This window comes from Caretta caretta, chromosome 1 (genome assembly GCF_965140235.1).
Source record: "Caretta caretta isolate rCarCar2 chromosome 1, rCarCar1.hap1, whole genome shotgun sequence".
NCBI lineage: Eukaryota > Metazoa > Chordata > Testudines > Cheloniidae > Caretta > Caretta caretta.
The window spans coordinates 9,392,746-9,412,230 of record NC_134206.1 but is presented as its reverse complement, the minus strand read 5'-3'; the positions used below and the strand labels follow the sequence as shown (position 1 = coordinate 9,412,230).

At 52.2% G+C, this 19,485-nt stretch overlaps 1 protein-coding gene across 10 annotated transcripts in view; it reads right to left on the bottom strand.

Moving 5' to 3' along the window:
- Window positions 1-19,485, bottom strand: part of ARAP1 (ArfGAP with RhoGAP domain, ankyrin repeat and PH domain 1) — a 227,884-nt gene that overhangs the window by 63,852 nt on the left and 144,547 nt on the right. For 9 of the 10 annotated variants that reach the window (XM_075125781.1, XM_048838572.2, XM_048838582.2 and 6 more), the window contains 2 exons: window positions 7,901-8,068; window positions 2,512-2,581 (listed from right to left, as the gene is read on the bottom strand). In XM_075125781.1, the coding sequence (XP_074981882.1) occupies window positions 2,512-2,581; window positions 7,901-8,068 (238 nt within the window). Of the gene's footprint in view, window positions 1-2,511; window positions 2,582-7,900; window positions 8,069-8,225; window positions 8,343-19,485 lie in introns of those variants that run through there. The other variant, XM_048838659.2, reaches the window with a different exon arrangement.

The window sequence follows — 19,485 nt, the reverse complement described above, 5'->3', positions numbered from 1 at the left end:
CGGATATAGTTAAACTCAGTCCCTCCTGGACACGGTATCCTTACCCCACTCCCTGCACTAAAGCAGTGCCCAGCATTCCTGTGTGCTGTTAAACTCCGACTGCCTTCCACCCCAGAGGTGGCTGCATTCCACACCAACTCTGGCCGTAAGTGGAATCTTCCAGGACTACAAGCAGATGAGAACGCCTTGTCTGACAGGCTGCGCCAATCCTGGGCTGACTCAGAGACAAGAACGCCATGGCCTGCCATGCCGGTGCTACTCTTTACACCACCCTGGTTCTGCAGGGGTCTCCCTTCCACCTTCTGACCAGGCCGGGCGCTGCTTAGCTTAGGAGCCCTAGTTCACGGCCCAGCTGGGGGATGCAAGTTATCATCACTCTGCACCGGTTTCTAGAAAGCAGAGGGGAACCTGAACCAGAAGAGCACGTCCCCATCCCTGGGGGAAGTTCCCAACGGGGCGGCGAGTTATATCTCCACGTCGTGCCTTGGTACTAGCAATATTCAGAGCCCAGGGGCCCAGCTCCACCCGTATTTGGGGCTGGGTGTGTTCCCCCGGCCCACCTGCCGCCCCCCCTGCGCCTCCTACGAGTGTCCCCCGGCCCCCACTTGCTGCCCCCACGCACCTCCCCGGCCCCGTCCCTGGCTGCCTCTTCCCTGCAGCAACTGCTGCCGCGGGGTCCTAGTGCCCCCATCTCCCCTGCCAGGGCAGACTGACTCTGAGCCTGCCCTTCCACCTCAGACCCTTCCCTTTTCCGGCGGGACCCTCCACCAGCACAGGGGGCCCCCCTGCCCGCAGTCACCGCTCCTGCCCCATGCTCGCCCCCAGTGAGTCTACAGCGAGGGGCAGCAGGAGGCGCACGGAGCTCCCCCCGGCACCCACCACGGGGGAGGCAAGGCAGATTCCTGGGCCTGAGAGGGGTTCTAGGAGCAAGTGCAGTGACAGCGGTGGGGGTGAGTGTGCTGCTGGGGGGGCGGGAAAGGGGGGGCTCCTCCCCCAGATCTCATTGCTCCCAGCAGGGAAAGGGCTGGGGAGAGTCCTCCTCTCTGGCTCCTGTCCCGGAGCAGCCTGCCTGCACCCCAAACTCATCCCCAGCCCTGCCCCACCCCAGAGCTCACACCCCCCACCAGAGCTTTCACCCCAAAACTGCATTCTCAACCCTCTACCCTAGCCCTGAGCCCCTCCAACACCCCAAACACCTTATCCCCATTCCCAGCCAGAGCCCTCATCCCCCTGCACTCCAACCCTCTGCCCCAGCCCTGAGCCCCTCCAACACCCCAAACACCTTATCCCCAGTCCCAGCCAGAGCCCTCATCCCCCTGCACTCCAACCCTCTGCCCCAGCCCTGAGCCCCCTCCAACACCACAAACCCCTCATCTCCAGCCCCAGCCAGATCCCTCATCCCCCCACACCTAACCCTCTGCCAGAGCCCTGAGCCCTTCCAGCACCCCAAACACCTTATCCCTAGTCCCAGCCAGAGCCCTCATCCCCCTGCACTCCAACCTCTGCCCCAGCCCTGAGCCCCTCCAACACCACAAACCTTTCATCTCCAGCCCCAGCCAGATCTCTCATCTCCCCGCACCCAACCCTCTGCCCCAGCCCTGAGCCCCCTCCAACACCACAAACCCCTCATCTCCAGCCCCAGCCAGATCCCTCATCCCCCCACACCTAACCCTCTGCCAGAGCCCTGAGCCCTTCCAGCACCCCAAACACCTTATCCCTAGTCCCAGTCAGAGCCCTCATCCCCCTGCACTCCAAGCCTCTGCCCCAGCCCTGAGCCCCCTCCAACACCACAAATCCCTCATCTCCAGCCCCAGCCAGATCCCTCATCCCCCTGCACTCCAACCCTCTGCCCCAGCCCTGAGCCTCTCTAACACCCCAAACCCCCCAGCCCCAGACAGAGCCCTCACCCCCCACATTCCTACTCTCACCCTGAGCCCCTCCCAGACCCCAAAGCCCTTATCTGCAGCCGCACCCCACAGCCCTCATCCCATACTCCTCACCCTGCACCTCCTCCCTGCACCTCCTCCCTCCACACCCCCTCCCATCCCCAAACTCCCTCCCAGAACCTGCACCCCCTCCCATCCCCAAACTCCCTCCCAGAGCCTGCACCCTGCACCCCAATTCCCTGCCCCAGTCTAGGGCCTGCACCCCAGACCTCCTTCCCCATGCAAACTCCCTCCCAGAGCCTTGGGCAGGTGGGGGACAGAGTTTGGGCTGGGGCGGGTTCTGGTCACCACCAAAAATTATACAAACCTGCCGCCCCTGGTTCCACACCACACGTCAGTCCCACCCTGGGTGGCAGATTTCAAAGACAAGCGATCGAGATTAGGTACTTACACAGCCCCACGACTGCAGTATCTGAGCACCGCACGACCTTTAATGCATCTCTCCTCCACACAGCAGGGAGGGGCTGGTATTCCCGTTGTACAAATGGGGAACTGCCCAGAAAGGCTAAGTGACTAGCTCAAGGTCACACAGAAAGTCTGTGACAGAGCGGGGCATTGCACTCACCTTTTCACTGTCAAAATATCGGAGGTAGTCGGCGTCTAGCTTCACCCAGCGCTTCTGGTAGATATATGAGCTGTAATGGGATGGAAAAGGGTAGTTAGCCTGGCGAGCCAGCAGTGCCAGTGGAAATGCAGGGGCTCCTGACTGCTCCCTTAGTGAGCCAAGCTCAAGGAGGTAAGAGCTTTATAAACTCGCACTGGGGTATTTTTGCTTCTGAGCTAATCTGCCCCAAAGGACTTGCAATGTAACCAGATGGACAGCATAGGAAGGGCAGGCCAGATGGACACAGGGCAATGGATACACATTTTATAGACACATAGACATGCTTTTCCTGCTTGATAGTATAGGACCCTGCCCACCTGCCCCTCCGCCTAGCTGTTTAAATGCAGGCCGGCATCTCGCAAGCATCGGGGCATACTGGAGAAGGGGTATGCAGGAGGACAGAGCAGCAGTCATGTGGATCAGTTCCGGGGTGGGGAGGCGTCCCCCATATGAGAAGGTTCATGGGGGGAGCAGACACGCACCCTGGATTGTCTCTTTAGGGCAGTGATACTCAGACTGAGGCTCGGGAGCTGCAAGCAGCTCTTCAATGTGTCTTCCATGCACTGGGGACCCATGCCCCCCCCCCTTTTTTCCCATATGTGCTGTGGGAAAGACATGATCATAGAGGCCACACGTGGGCGGGGCACATGGGATCACGTTCTGGCCAGCAGCAGCCTTTCGGCACCGTGTGGGTGGAGTGGGGAAGGGATGACCTGGCCCATCAGAGCTCATCTCTTCTCCTGCCATGGTTGGAAGCAGCTCCAATCCCTTCCTGCCTGCACAGCACCTCCAGGCGGCTAAAGCCTCAAGGCCGCTGCTGGCCACTGACATAACCCAGCCGCCTCCTGTCGCCCCCCCGGCTGCAGAGCAGGCAGGAAGGGCTTAAGCGCTAAGGAAGCATTGTGCACCAGGGCCCCAGGGAACCTGAGGGCAGGGACTTCAGCAGCTGGCCAGAGGCGGCTCAGCGGGAGAGGGTGCCCCCTGCAGGAGGAGCAGCCCCGCACGTGGCGGCTGCCTTGGGCACAAGCCTAAGGGATGGAGCAGCCCCGCACCCGCTGGGGCCGGGACCCGGGCCGAGCAGGGGGGTGAAAAGGGTGCTGCTGAGGAAATTCCGGGCTGGAAATCCCCTCCACCCCGCAGCAATGTTTAGAACTAAAATGCTCTTATTTTTTTCGTTCGTCCGTACCGTGATTATATCTTCAACACTAGAATGTGGGGACAGCTGTACTCTGCGGGATGTTGACAAATTATTTTAATTTCTCTGCCACTTCAGCCTTGCCGCCCCCCCCCCACCCGCCCACTTCTACAAAGGTTCCGGGGCCCTGGCTCCTGCAGTTCTTTGCAGCACCTGATATTAGAACATGGCCTGATTGAGTTATTAACCAATCCACGTTATTAACCAATCAGGATGCGTTTCCTGTGTCATTAGCCTAGGGTTGTTGATAAGATAATACTTGGCCAGTCATCTTGCTGTGAGAATAACACATAGAGATATAGACACGAAATATTTCCCGTCTTACTGTTTAAATCCAACTATATAGTACGAGAGTAAATGAATTCACAGGACTGTTTTGGGTAACGCTGATCGCTAATTTGGCTCCTGAACCACTGAGCTCTGAGTATCCCTGCTCTCCCCATTCCCCGGTTTCCCTCTTACTGCCTTTGCGCAGCCAGTGCTCCCCACTGGCCCAGCCCTCTCCACTGGCCCAGCCCTGCCAAGAGTTATCTGTGCAGCCTCCGTGTCACATGGACAATGAGAACTCCCCTCTCCCGTTCCTGAACCTGCCTTGGCACGGAGCAGCCAGCAAGTTCACCCTCAACGTGGTGCCGTAGCTCCCAGTTGGCGACACCAGGCCCCATAATCCCACACACGTACATCGTAAAAGCCGCTAACCCCACCATATACGATCAGCTGTGCAGGCTTTTAAATGCTGGGCTGCGCTTTGCGCCTGCGAGGCTGTCCACTCACTCTCTGTATCACAGGCCATATGGGCAGGGATTCGCGGCGGGTCAGTTTCGCTGTCTCTTTCTGCTCAGTTTCACGAGCCAGCTCTCTGTGCAATCACAACTGGTTTCTCAGGAATAATTTACAGGAAGATTGATATGTGTAGGGTGCATAAGCCACCCGTAAAAGAGACTTGCCACAAGGCAGGGGCCTAAGCTCTGTGGGCTCAGGGAAGACAGAGTAACAGGAGGTAACAGGCTGCCACAACAGTTCCACCCCAAGCAGGAGACCTTTGAACAAGAAGATTTATTGGGGGAGGGGGGGTGGCTAATAAATCAACCTTCCCTTGAAAGCCAAACATACAGGGATCTCTCCCTGCGTCCCACACACAGAAGAGCCTGTATACAGCCCTGCACGGACTCCATTGAAATTCCCCCCATGACATCATCCTTGAACCACCACTGTCCCCCAGTCTCTCCAGACTTCAGCATGTGTAAGCTGCCATGGCCCGAGCCCTGAAACATACAGCACCCGCACCCTCCCCGTCCTCCGACTGCTCCAACAGCTCCCCACTCGGTTCAGGGTCCAGGCTGAAATCACACTGCCTGGGTGAGATTCCCTACACTCCGTTGCCCCTTTGGGTCACTCAGGTGGTGCAAAGGGGCGGGACAGCGGCCACATCTGGCCAGCTGAGACTCTCCCCAACACAGGGACATTCTCAATGGACACAGAGCCAGTGTAGCCCTAGCCGGGCCCTACAATACACTCAGTCTTGCCCCAGGGTGGGGCAGCATACTGGGGTTGGGAATGGGACAAAAGATTTGGCAATCTATTCTCAGCTGTAGTCAGTCCCTTGGAGAGCTGGCACAAGTTAGAGCAACCCCAGGGCTTCTCTCACCAGCTCCAGAGCTGGGGTCAGTGCACATGCTCCATGAGAATCAGGGAGCCAGGACTAACCGTCCCCTCTGGGCATTGTCGGTTACAGGCTTTCGTGCACCTTCCTATGAAACAGCTGGTGCCATCAGAAGCAGGACACTGGCTAGACAGACCATGCGCTGAATCAACATGGCAGCTGCTGGGTTCCCACTGCTCTGTCAAGCCAGTAAAATATTTACCTCATGGGATCTGATCTCACAATAGCTATGGCTAGATTAATCATTAATATGGAAACGCGCTCTCTCTCTCTCTCCCCCCACCACACACACACACAAAACTTCCTCTTCCTCAGGAAAAATCCAGAGTCCCAAGACACACACCCCAGCCTAGTTACTAGGGCCTCGTCTACTCTAAAACATTATATCTACATTGCTCAAGGCTGTGAAAAATCTACACACCTGAGCAGCGGTGTTAAACTGACCTCAGTCCCTGTATAAACAGTCCTAGGTTAATGAGGAAATTCTTCTGTCACCTAGTTACTGCCTCTTGGGGAGATGGACTACCTACGCCTGTTGGCAGCCCAGCTCTGGCTATGCAGCTGCCCTGCCGCGGCATTTCAAGTGCAGATAAGCCCTCAGCCAAGCAAACACAACAGAAAGTCTGCCAATGTCCTGTGACTGCAGTCCTATGTTAACAAGCCACTTCACCTTGAATGGTCCCTTAGAACAGGGGTGCTCAACCTTCCCAGACTACTGCCCCCCTTTCAGGAGTCTGATTTGTCCTGCGTACCCCCAAGTTTCTCCTCACTTGAAAAATGACTTGCTTACCAAATCAGACATAAAATCAGAGTCACAGCACACTGGTACTGCAAAGTTGGTGACTTTCTCATCATATAATTATAAAATAAACCAAATGGAATATAAATATTGTACTGACATTTCAGTGTACAGTCTACAGAGCAGCATAAACAAGTCATGGTATGAAATTTTAGTTTGTAGTGACTTCACTAGTGCTTTTGATGTCGCCTGTTGTAACACCAGGCGAATATCTAGATGAGTTGATGCACCGCCTGGAAGATCTCTGCTTATCCCCAGGGGTACGCGTACTCCTGGTTGAGAACCACGGCCTTAGAATATGTGTTAACTTCTTATGTTAAGCAACCTATCCCACCTTGTATGTAGCTGACACCCCGAGTTCCCTTCCCAGACCCGAAGAAGAGCTCTGTGTAGCTTGAAAGCTCGTCCCTCTCACCAAGACAAGTTGGTCCAGTAAAAGACATCACCTCACCCACCTTGTCTTGCTAAAATCCCGGGACCGACACAGCTACAACACTGCAAACAACAAAAAACCCTCCCTCGCCCATGGAGAATCTTCTAAGGCCATGTCTACACTGCCACTTCTGTCGGCAAAACTTACGTTGCCCAGGGGTGTGAAGAAACCATACCCCCAAGCGACATAAATTTCACTGGCATAACTGCGAGTGTGCCCAGCGCTATGTCGGCCGGAGAGCTTCTCCTGACGACAAACAACCACTGCCCATTGAGCTGGTTTTATTATGTTGACAGGAGCGCTCTCTCCCATCAGCACAGAGCGGCTACACGAGCGATCTGACAGTAGCCCAGCTGTGTTGGTACATCTTCTCCACCGTAAGCTCGCTAGTATAGACATGCCCTAATTTAGGAGCATGGGCCCTTTAAGACTAGCCCAGAGGCTGCTCCCCTCCCCTGGGTGACCAGGTGACTTACAGGAGCAGTGTGATTTCCTGGGTTCCCGTTAATATGCAAGCCAACCCAGGCATCGCTGTTGGGTAACAGGGAGGAAGTGCAATCCGCCAGCCATTTGTGAAAGCTCAGCAGTCTCTGTCTGCCTGGAGTCCAATAGGGAAACACCAGCATCTCCACGGCAGAGATTAAATCAAAGCCCTCAGCCGAGTGAGGAGGAAATGGATTAAGCAAAACAACTGTAGCCCAGGGCATAGGCTTTGTCCAAACAAGCCAGGGCTCGAGTGGCAACTTGCCCTCAGGGCTGCACTTAGTTCGTCTCTGGGCACAGGCTGCAGCTGCCTTCCTCTTGAACGCTGCCACTTGCTCAGACTGCGGACCCCACCATGCCCGCTCCATCTTGGGGAAGGGCTCAGACATCAGGGTGGGGCGTGGCACGCTGGGACCCGTAGTCTCCGGGTGCTGCTGCCCCTCGAAGTGACAGACAAGGGTGGCTGGAGGCTGCATGTGACACTGCGGGCCGCTCTTGGCCTGACTGACTAGGCCCCGAGCCTAACACAATCGATAGGACTGAATGGATGCTGTAAATCAATAGCTAAATAGGAAGATTTCTCTCATTCAGCCCATGTCAGTGACCGACACTAGAAATGAGGGGAGACTACAGGCTTGGGGGATGGGAGGAACCTTCCTCCCTAGGCACTGACAGGCCAAGTGTGTGTGTGGGCGGGGGGCCCAGTTCACATGGACATCACCGATCCCCTGCTCCAGAGTCAGTCTCCCAGGCTGCGCCCTTCGGAGCATCACTCACCCTTGTGGGGGGTTCTTGTCCAGCCACCCGGCTTTGATGATGGGTAAGAGCTGGGAGGGGGCATCCAACCCCTCTGGGCTGCTGCTGTGCATGCTGGAGCTGCGGGAGGATACCGTGCCGCTGGACTGCAGGGTGCTCAAGCCATAGTCATTCCAACAGCTGCTGTCGCTGAGGGCGGGAGCAAAGGGGGAGATGCGGTTAGGAGAGGCCCATTAACCAGGCAGCTAACAGATCAGAAGGTCTGCACCCCGCTGGTCGAAAGGTCCCAAGCTGTGACTTGCCCACCACCCTCCGCTCTCCGGATTTGCCTGTCTCCTCTCCATACCTGTAGCCCCAGGATCAGGGTCTGAGATATAGAAGAACCCTCCTTCCCCCTAATGGGCAGGGCTGGCGAAAGCCAGGTGCAAGCAGAGCACAGAGCACTTCATACTCTTGCCCCAGTGATCACCCCTCATCCGAAATACAAAAAAGCCTGTCGGTCACGCACAGACTTTGCCCGCATTCCTTGTCCTTGGGATAATGTATTACCCTGAGCAAAGGGTCTGTTTTAAAGCAGCCATGCTGGCTGGGGGGCAGGGCGAGGACTTAGTGTGTGCTAATTGGGGGGGGGGGGGGGGGAGAAGGATGCAGGAGTTGTATAATGACCAGCGCAATGGGAGCCCCGATCCCGCTGTATACTACTGAGACATAAATCTGAAACAAGAGTAACCAGGCTCCCCCTCCTGGCTAAGCCAAGCCCAAGGAACGGCAGCCAAAGGCAGGGTCCGTAATGCGAGATGGAGGTGGAATTTCACAAGGAAAACGGGGGCTGGTTGAGCACCAAAAGGATCTCTCAGCGGAGAAGTCTCTGGAGCATGACTCCTCCTTTCCAGTAGTGGGTGCAGCAAAGGGGTCAGCTTGAGGCCAGGGGCGAGTGAGCCCAGACACACATGGTATCAAGCAGAGGCCAAAGCCATCCCTGATTTAACTCTGTGACTTCACTGACTGGAGCTGGTACGAAGAGCCAGGCCCACTCTCCAAAACGAGGACAGGAGCACAGGGAGGATTTGCATAGAACATCTAGGACCCATTTGGGGCCACCCCAACAGACCTCACAGAGAGGGAAGGAAGGAGAGAGAGAGCACAGCCCTGTGGGTACGTCCGGCGTCTGCGGTGGAGACCACAAACCTCATCTCCCTTCCACCCTGTCCCAGCCCATCTGCCTGAGGTCCCTCTCCAGGACTAGAGCAAACAGGCTGCACACCTTCCCCGGCCCAGCTCACTCCCCCAGAGTGGCTGAGGCAGTCTTTGGTCTTCTGCTGGACTCTAACCACGTGCTCCATTACAGCCGAGACACATCTCCTCCACTTGGGGTCTGTAGGTCGGGTCACAGGTGCCAATTTTGGCCTTGCCGGGGGGGAGGGGGGAAAGGGTGCTTGACCCACACTTTGCCCCAGGCCCTGACCCCCACCCTGCCTTTCCCGCCCCTGCCCCACCTCTTCTTGCCCCATTCCACCCCCTCCCCTGAACGCCCCCCGCCCTCACTCCTCCCCACCCCCAGCACCTCCTGCACGCTGCTAAACAGCTGATCCACGGCAGGCCAGAGGCACTGGGAGGGAGTGGGAGGTGCTGATCAGTGGAGCCACCGGTGGGCAGGAGACGCTGGCGGGGTGGGAGAGAGCTGATAAGGGTGCTGCCAGTGGATGCTGAGCACCCACAGAGTCCTCGCCTACAGTTGGGGATGATGATTAATTACCAGGAGGGGGATCTGCAAACCAAAGTGACAGCAGCCTGTCACCTGAGACAAGCACAAAGCCAATCTATTTCTCCCCTCTCTCCTCCCAGGACTTTGACAGAAAAATGGCAATGGCTTTCAGATCTATGGGCCTTCCCGGCTCTCCAAAGCCCTCCACCCCGAGCAGTGTTCCGGACAGTCCAGTAAGGGAGCTTAGTCATGACGTCCACTAAGGACCAGGCTCCCTGCAGTCAATCTTAAATGGAAGGCACTCAGAATTCCTTGCACTGGACCCTGAAATGCTCGGCTTATCCACAGAGCCCAGGCAGTGGTAGGGAAAAAAAATCACTCCCTGCCCCCAAAGTGCCCTCACACTGCCCAAAAGGGGTACGTGCTCTCCCGGGACCATCCAGGTCTCGATCTGTAGGGGACAGCCGCTGCTGCGGGATTGGAAGTTCCTGCCCTAGAGGCAGGGCAGGATGAAGGTTTTGAGGGGCCGAAGGCTAACGGGAGGGCAGGGCTAACTACGAATGATGTACTGCAAACAAAATGATGAAGTCATCAAACATTTCTCTACATATATATTTACATATTATTTAATTAGCTAAAATGAACAAGTTTATTCTACTCTCACGACACTCAAATCTTCAAACAGACACTTCTGAGTAAGAGGTAGCACCGGGGATGCGATGCTGGCCTTCTCTTAGGCCTCCTTCCTCCAGGTAGTGGAGTGCTCATCTGTCTGAGGGTGATCACTGCAACATTCCCCATCCTGCTCCCCTCTTTCCAACTGGTGCTTCCACCCTCAGCTCTCCACATGGTGCAGTGCAAAGCCAAGCCCTGCAGGCGTTTTCCCCAAGCTATGGACTCGACACCAGTGCTTCTCAAGCTATCTGATGTTGGGGACCGGTCATTTTTTTTTCCAGTGTGCGCGCAGACCAGCAGCCAATGGCTCGTGGACCGGCTGCGGTCCGTGGACCACCCCCACTTTGAGTAGCACTGCTCTACCCCACAGACCCTACCGCCCTCTGACTGCGGTCTGGGGTGCAGCCAGCTTTTATTATGTAAAAGAAAAACACGCAGGTGTAAAATCCACTGAAGCAGAGGAAGTAGGAGCGGGGAAATTACATTGGGTGGCGTTGTATTTCAGGCTGTCTTGCTCTGAAAGCTGCCTCCCCGTGTTGCACTCGCGGACGACAATGAATTTCAGGTTTCGCATTGCACCCAAATATTATTTGTGGGATGACACCCAGTTTGTGTAGTTAATCTCCAGTGATTCACCACATCAGGCCCTTCTGTCACCAAGCTCTGCCGCAATCAAAATCATGGAATGGACTCGTAGGACAGGAAGGGACCTTGAGAGGTCATCTAGTCCGGTCCCCCGCAACCTGTGCAAGCAGGACTAAGTATTATCTATTCTAGACTGTGTGATCAGCAGCTTGGACGTGAGACTTTTTAAGCATGAGTCCTGTGTGCACCAGCCCCCTACGGTTTGCATTTGTTTGTTTTAAGCTTTCCGTAAGGAAAAGGTAACAGCTAGAAGGGACACAGGGGCAGTGCCCCTGACTTGCTTCACCCATTAAGGCTGCCACACAAGAGCCACGCTTCCTCAGCTCTCGCCCCTTAAGGCCCGACTCTACGTGCGCTGCACTGAGGACACCTTCGCCATCTGGACCCATGGGAAGGAAGCCCTTGAGGAGTTCCACCATGATCGCAATAATTTCCATCCCACCATCAACCTCAGCCTGGACCAGTCCACACAAGAGATCCACGTCCTGGACACTACGGTGCTAATAAGCGACGGTCACATAAACACCACCCTATACCGGAAACCGACTGACCGCTATTCCTACCTACATGCCTCCAGCTTTCACCCTGACCACACTGCACGGTCCATCGTCCACAGCCAAGCTCTGCGATGCAACCGCATTTGCTCCAACCCCTCAGACAGAGACAAACACCTACAGGATCTCTATCAAGCGTTCTTACAACTACAATACCCACCTGCGGAAGTGAAGAAACAGATTGACAGAGCCAGAAGAGTTCCCAGAAGTTACCTACTACAGGACAGGCCCAACAAAGAAAATAACAGAACGCCACTAGCCGTCACCGTCAGCCCCCAACTAAAACCTCTCCAACGCATCACCAAGGATCTACAATCTGTCCTGAAGGACAACCCATCACTCTCACAGATCTTGGGAGACAGGCCAGTCCTTGCCCACAGACAGCCACCCAACCTGAAGCAAATACTCACCAGCAACCACACACCACACAAGAATCATAGAATATCAGGGTTGGAAGGGACCCCTTAAGGTCATCTAGTCCAACCCCCTGCTCGAAGCAGGACCAATTCCCAGTTAAATCATCTGAGCCAGGGCTTTGTCAAGCCTGACCTTAAAAACCTCTAAGGAAGGAGATTCTACCACCTCCCTAGGTAACGCATTCCAGTGTTTCACCACCCTCTTAGTGAAAAAGTTTTTCCTAATATCCAATCTAAACCTCCCCCACTGCAACTTGAGACCATTACTCCTCGTTCTGTCATCTGCTACCATTGAGAACAGTCTAGAGCCATCCTCTTTGGAACCCCCTTTCAGGTAGTTGAAAGCAGCTATCAAATCCCCCCTCATTCTTCTCTTCTGCAGGCTAAACAATCCCAGCTCCCTCAGCCTCTCTTCATAAGTCATGTATTCTAGACCCCTAATCATTTTTGTTGCCCTTCGCTGGACTCTCTCCAATTTATCCACATCCTTCTTGTAGTGAGGGGCCCAAAACTGGACACAGTACTCCAGATGAGGCCTCACCAATGTCGAATAGAGGGGAACGATCACGTCCCTCGATCTGCTCGCTATGCCCCTACTTATACATCCCAAAATGCCATTGGCCTTCTTGGCAACAAGGGCACACTGCTGACTCATATCCAGCTTCTTGTCCACTGTCACCCCTAGGTCCTTTTCCGCAGAACTGCTGCCTAGCCATTCGGTCCCTAGTCTGTAGCGGTGCATTGGATTCTTCCATCCTAAGTGCAGGACCCTGCATTTATCCTTATTGAACCTCATCAGATTTCTTTTGGCCCAATCCTCCAATTTGTCTAGGTCCTTCTGTATCCTATCCCTCCCCTCCAGCGTATCTACCACTCCTCCCAGTTTAGTATCATCCGCAAATTTGCTGAGAGTGCAATCCACACCATCCTCCAGATCATTTATGAAGATATTGAACAAAACCGGCCCCAGGACCGACCCTTGGGGCACTCCACTTGATACCGGCTGCCAACTAGATATGGAGCCATTGATCACTACCCATTGAGCCCGACAATCTAGCCAGCTTTCTACCCACCTTATAGTGCATTCATCCAGCCCATACTTCCTTAACTTGCTGACAAGAATACTGTGTGTATATAAAGTCTGCTGCAGTTTCCACGGTACACATCTGATGAAGTGAGCTGTAGCTCACGAAAGCTCATGCTCAAATAAATTGGTTAGTCTCTAAGGTGCCACAAGTACTCCTTTTCTTTTTTTAAGAATACTGTGGGAGACCGTGTCAAAAGCTTTGCTAAAGTCAAGAAACAATACATCCACTGCTTTCCCTTCATCCACAGAACCAGTAATCTCGTCATAGAAGGCAATTAGATTAGTCAGGCATGACCTTCCCTTGGTGAATCCATGCTGGCTGTTCCTGATCACTTTCCTCTCATGCAAGTGCATCAGGATTGATTCTTTGAGGACCTGCTCCATGATTTTTCCAGGGACTGAGGTGAGGCTGACTGGCCTGTAGTTCCCTGGATCCTCCTTCTTCCCTTTTTTAAAGATTGGCACTACATTAGCCTTTTTCCAGTCATCCGGGACTTCCCCGGTTCGCCACGAGTTTTCAAAGATAATGGCCAATGGCTCTGCAATCACAGCCGCCAATTCCTTCAGCACTCTCGGATGCAACTCGTCCGGCCCCATGGACTTGTGCACATCCAGCTTTTCTAAATAGTCCCGAACCACCTCTATCTCCACAGAGGGCTGGCCATCTCTTCCCCATTTTGTGATGCCCAGCGCAGCAGTCTGGGAGCTGACCTTGTTAGTGAAGACAGAGGCAAAAAAAGCATTGAGTACATTAGCTTTTTCCACATCCTCTGTCACAAGGTTGCCTCCCTCATTCAGTAAGGGGCCCACACTTTCCTTGGCTTTCTTCTTGTTGCCAACATACCTGAAGAAACCCTTCTTGAGAACCACTAACCCAGGAACCTATCCTTGCAACAAAGCCCGTTGCCAACTGTGCCCACATATCTATTCAGGGGACACCATCATAGGGCCTAATCACATCAGCCACACTATCAAAGGCTTGTTCACCTGCACATCTACCAATGTGTTATATGCCATCATGCGCCAGCAATGCCCCTCTGCCATGTACATTGGTCAAACTGGACAGTCTCTACGTAAAAGAATAAATGGACACAAATCAGATGTCAAGAATTATAACATTCAAAAACCAGTCGGAGAACACTTCAATCTCTCTGGTCACTCGATTTCTGATCTCAAAGTGACTATCCTTCAACAAAAAAACTTCGAAAACAGACTCCAACAAGAGACTGCTGAATTGGAATTAATTTGCAAATTGGATACAATTAACTTAGGCTTGAATAGAGACTGGGAGTGGTTGAGTCATTATACTAAGTGAAACTATTTCCCCTTGTTTACTCCCCCCCCCCCCCCCCCCCACTGTTCCTCAGACGTTCTTGTTAACTCCTGGAAATGTACTGGAATTGGCCCACCTTGATTATCACTTCAAAAGGTTTTCTCTCCCGCCACCCCACTCTCCTGCTGGTAATAGCTCATCTTAAGTGAACACTTTCCTTACAGTGTATATTTTTTCATGGTCTGTGTGTATATATAAAATCTCCTCACTGTACTTTCCACTTTATGACAGGTTTCAGAGGAACAGCCGTGTTAGTCTGTATTCGCAAAAAGAAAAGGAGTACTTGTGGCACCTTAGAGACTAACCAATTTATTTGAGCATGAGCTCAGACAGCCCCGCAACCTGAAGCAAATACTCACCAACAACCACATACCACACAACAGAACCACTAACCCAGGAACTTATCCTTGCAACAAAGCCCGTTGCCAATTGTGCCCACATATCTATTCAGGGGACACCATCACAGGGCCTAATAACATCAGCCACACTATCAGAGGCTCGTTCACCTGCACATCCACCAATGTGATATATGCCATCATGTGCCAGCAATGCCCCTCTGCCATGTACATTGGTCAAACTGGACAGTCTCTACGTAAAAGAATAAATGGACACAAATCAGATGTCAAGAATTATAACATTCATAAACCAGTCAGAGAACACTTCAATCTCTCTGGTCACGCAGTCACAGACATGAAGGTCGCTATCTTAAAACAAAAAAACTTCAAATCCAGACTCCAGCGAGAAACTGCTGAATTGGAATTCATTTGCAAATTGGATACTATTAATTTAGGCTTAAATAGAGACTGGGAGTGGCTAAGTCATTATGCAAGGTAGCCTGTTTCCTCTTGTTTTTTCCTACCCCCCCCCCCCCCCCCAGATATTCTGGTTTAACTTGGATTTAAACTTGGAGAGTGGTCAGTTTAGATGAGCTATTACCAGCAGGAGAGTGAGTTTGTGTGTGTTTGGGGGTGGGGGGGAAGTGAGAAAACCTGGATCTATGCAGGAAATAGCCCGACTTGATTATGTAAAGAGTTGTCACTTTGGATGGGCTAGCACCAGCAGGAGAGTGAATTTGTGTGGGGGGGTGGAGGGTGAGAAAACCTGGATTTGTGCTGGAAATGGCCCACCTGCTGATCACTTTAGATAAGCTATTACCAGCAGGACAGTGGGGTGGGAGGAGGTATTGTTTCATATTCTCTGTGTGTATATAAAGTCTGCTGCAGTTTCCACGGTACACATCTGATGAAGTGAGCTGTGGCTCACGAAAGCTCATGCTCAAATAAATTGGTTAGTCTCTAAGGTGCCACAAGTACTCCTTTTCTTTTTCCACTTTATGCATCCGATGAAGTGAGCTGTAGCTCACGAAAGCTCATGCTCAAATAAATTGGTTAGTCTCTAAGCTGCCACAAATACTCCTTTTCTTTTTGCGAATACAGACTAACACGGCTGCTACTCTGAAACAGATCTTTAGATGGTTGCCCAGTCATAATATTTATCACTTCTGTACTACCTTAGCTCTTCAAAATCACTGTATAAACATTAAACAAACTTAATCTAAAGCCTTTTAGTTTTTGAATGACTAGGAGCTGACAAAACAGAGCTATTCCCTGTTGAGTTCTCTGCCCCCCTGAACAAACAGACTTCACTGAAAATCAGCATCTTAAAAGAACCATTAAGGATCTTTCAAAAGAACAGTCCAACCATGGCTGCTGTAGTAACATCCTTGTTACATCCGGTCTGGTGTTTGTTGACGGCTGGTGTAGAATGTAGGGAGAGCTTCCTGTTTCGTTTGCATGTGTAAATCAAGCAGACCGTGCTTATTTATTTTCCTTAAAGTGCTCAGAGTTTAGGGGAGGAAAGTGAATGAGATTCTGCTTATACCACATGTGAAAAAGCAGAAGGGACCAAAATCTATTCTTGTGCAAAAATCTGTTCTCCCTGAAGTCAATAAGGCTACACAGTTGTGCCGGTCAGCAGGAATTGACCTGTGTTCTCATTCCCTTCTCGAATCACACCCCGTGCTTACCCAACATTTCCCACTCGGGAAAGAAGTTAGTTTGAGTTGGGGCAGAAAAATGAGGACTGACTTCAGGTTTATTTAGCTTTAAGTTTTTGGAATAAAACCCCAAAGAAATCAAATGTGAGGTGCTTTGATGATGGATTGAACGGCTAGAGAACCAGCAAACGGACAGAACCTGCCTTTCGCCCGTGCAGCCAGTCTTTCTGTCCTAGCCTGCTACAAAGTAGATTTAAAATCCTTGCGGAAGAGGGGAGGGAGAAACCTACAACACTGTGTGTTGAGCTTCCTCCCGTGCTTTTGCAGCCCCTTAAAAGTACAAAGATGCATTGGCCTGTGGAACTAGGCTGAGCATAAGGGAAGAACTTGGTGGCCTGTGCATCCCAGTACAGAAAAATACACCAAAGAAAAAAACTGGATGTCTTTGATTTTGAGTACAGTTCAATGAAGTTTTGAACACAGGGCAGCATACATCTGAAGCCCCACGATGGAACATACTGTAAAAGTTAAAGTCCTGGTGTCCCGAATGGGATGTTTTGTTTGTGTTTCCTACAAATGTGTGGGAATTCGTTCCTTATACACGGGAGGGGCAACTGTTCTGGCTGGCCCTGGATAGAGTGGGTGCAGGTTCTGTGCACGCTTCCCACCCTACTGCTCTGGTTCTGCCTCTTCCCCCCGCCACCTCCATGGCAAAAAAAACCCCAAAAAATGTAAACTGGTCCTTTAATTTAAAAATACATTAAAAACAACAAAAAAATTAATTAATAACAGCAAAAATAAATCAGGCAATATGCAAAAAATGTATCTAAGTCTGCTCAGCTACAAAAAACAAACCTTTTAATCCGCAATGGTCAAATATTAACATTTTTAATTTTAAAATCACCACCTTAAATCATGCCAACCTGCCCAAAATTGTCTCTTTAAAATTGTGTAGGTAAAAGGCCTAGTAAACAAAAGGCAAAAAACCAATAACACAACAAAATAAACTATAAATAAATGCCTATAATTTCTGCAAATCAAATAACCTTTAAACCCTGCGATAGTATGTTTGGGGTGTAAATGTAAAGTAAGTAAGGTTTGTAATCAACAAAAAGCATTTAAAGCATTGTATACCAACACTGTGTCCGGTATCTGCTTGCTCCCCATCCCGTAAAAAACCCCCCTATTGTGGGTCTAACAGTACTGCCTCTTCCCCCTGCCACCTCCTTGCCCTGCCCCCCCACCCCACCAGGCACTCACTGTTTGTCCAGAAATGGGACCCACATAGAAGATGCCCCTCTGCAATGGCTTTTGTGCTGATAGAACTAGAGACCAACTAGTCTCCTGCAGGCTGCAGCCCCCCTCCAAGTGTTGTCCCCCCCCCCCCCCAGCAATGGCACAGAGCAGGCTGGGTGAATTAGCACATGCAGGCAGAGAGCGGCAGGGCTTCCTTCACTGCTTTAAAGCTGTGAAACCGAGTTTGGCAAGTTCAGCTAAACAAACTGACTGGAGAATACGGATCCTTCCAGGACTCAAGCTCCAGTCAACAACAGACTCCAAACAGCTAGCGCGGAGGGGGCAGGGGGCATTAGTCAGATGCCTCCCACAAACACATCAACTTGCCTCCCTCCTCCTTCCCCCACACCCTTGAGTGTCACACACCACTGAGTTCCAGAGACGCCTACACCCAAAGCCCAGCATCACAACTAGCTACTAGGGGCCTGATCCAAAGTCCTGGGAAGTCCAGGGACAGATTCCCACTGACTTCAGTGGGGCTTTGCATCAGGCCCTTTCCCTTTAATGGACCAGCCCAGCAACCTGAATCCAGACTTCTAAATCCAGATCCAAACCTCGCAGCTCGGGCTCATGTCTAGACGGACATGGGACACACGGACAGACACTCCAACAGGTTTTACTCTGGGGAATTATTTCCTTCTCTGTAAATGCTTAGCCAAAGGGACACGAAGTATCTATAATTACAGAGAACACCCAGACATTGTTTCCCAGCTAAATTCATCTAGCAAATAAATGAATTGGTATTTCATTATGTGAAACTGCTCTCAGTTGCCCATTAAGACTACAAATTACTTGGGCAATGGGAAATTATTTTACTCCTCTTAGTGATTCCCCCTGCTCACTGCATATAACTAAGCAACGTTCTCCTTTGGTTGTGGTTTTCATTGTGCGGATTTGAGAGCAGCAGTGAGGCCTAGCAGGCAGGACAATAGATGCAGGAGAGCTGAGTTCTATTCCTGTCACTGGCCAGTGGCGTGGCCTAGGACAATCACAGAATATCAGGGTTGGAAGGGACCTCAGGAGGCCATCTAGTCCAACCCCCTGCTCAAAGCAGGACCAACACCCACTAAATCATCCCAGCCAGGGCTTTGTCAAGCCAGCCTTAAAAACCTCTAAGGCTGGAGATTCCACCACCTCCCTAGGTAACCCATTCCAGTGCTTCACTACCCTCCTAGACAGTGTTTCCTAATATCCAACCTAGACCTCCCCCAAGCCACACTGCTCCTCTGCAAAGCACTTGGAGACACAGGGACAGAACAGAGGATTGAACCTAGGTCTCTGGCAAGCACTCTAACCACTGAGCCCACCCTCCCCCTAAGGAAAGGGATGGGTTTAGATGACAGACGCTGATTGTTTACTGGGGTCGATTTGCCTAGCACTATGTGGACACACGCATAGGATGGCTGCCCCCACCCATCCGGCATTAGGGTTCAGGCCCATACAGCTACACCACGCTCTCTCCCCGGGCAGGCCTCCTGCGAGCCCCAGTCACTCGGGAGCAGGTTAGCAGCACGCAAACAAGAGAGCTTTCCATGGCGGAGATGGCTTCTTTGCAGTATTGACCCAAATCTAGTAAAACGTCCAGGGCCAACACAGAAGCCAGCGTGTCCTAGGGCTTGTCTGCACAGGGAAACTCAGGCCTGGTGTACGTGACAAAGTTAGATCGACACAAGGCAGCTTATGTCGGCCTAGCTGTGTGCGTGGGCCTGCACTTCAATTGGTACCCCACTGACATAAGCGCCCGGTTACACGGCGAGGTGGAGGTACTGTGGCAGAGCAGCGTACAGTCCCAGTCGATGCACCCAGCTCAACGCGGTGCATGTGTGGATACTGCATTCCTTATGTTGACCCTAACTGTCCTCCAGCAGCTGTCCCACAATGCCCGGCGCGGACCGCTGT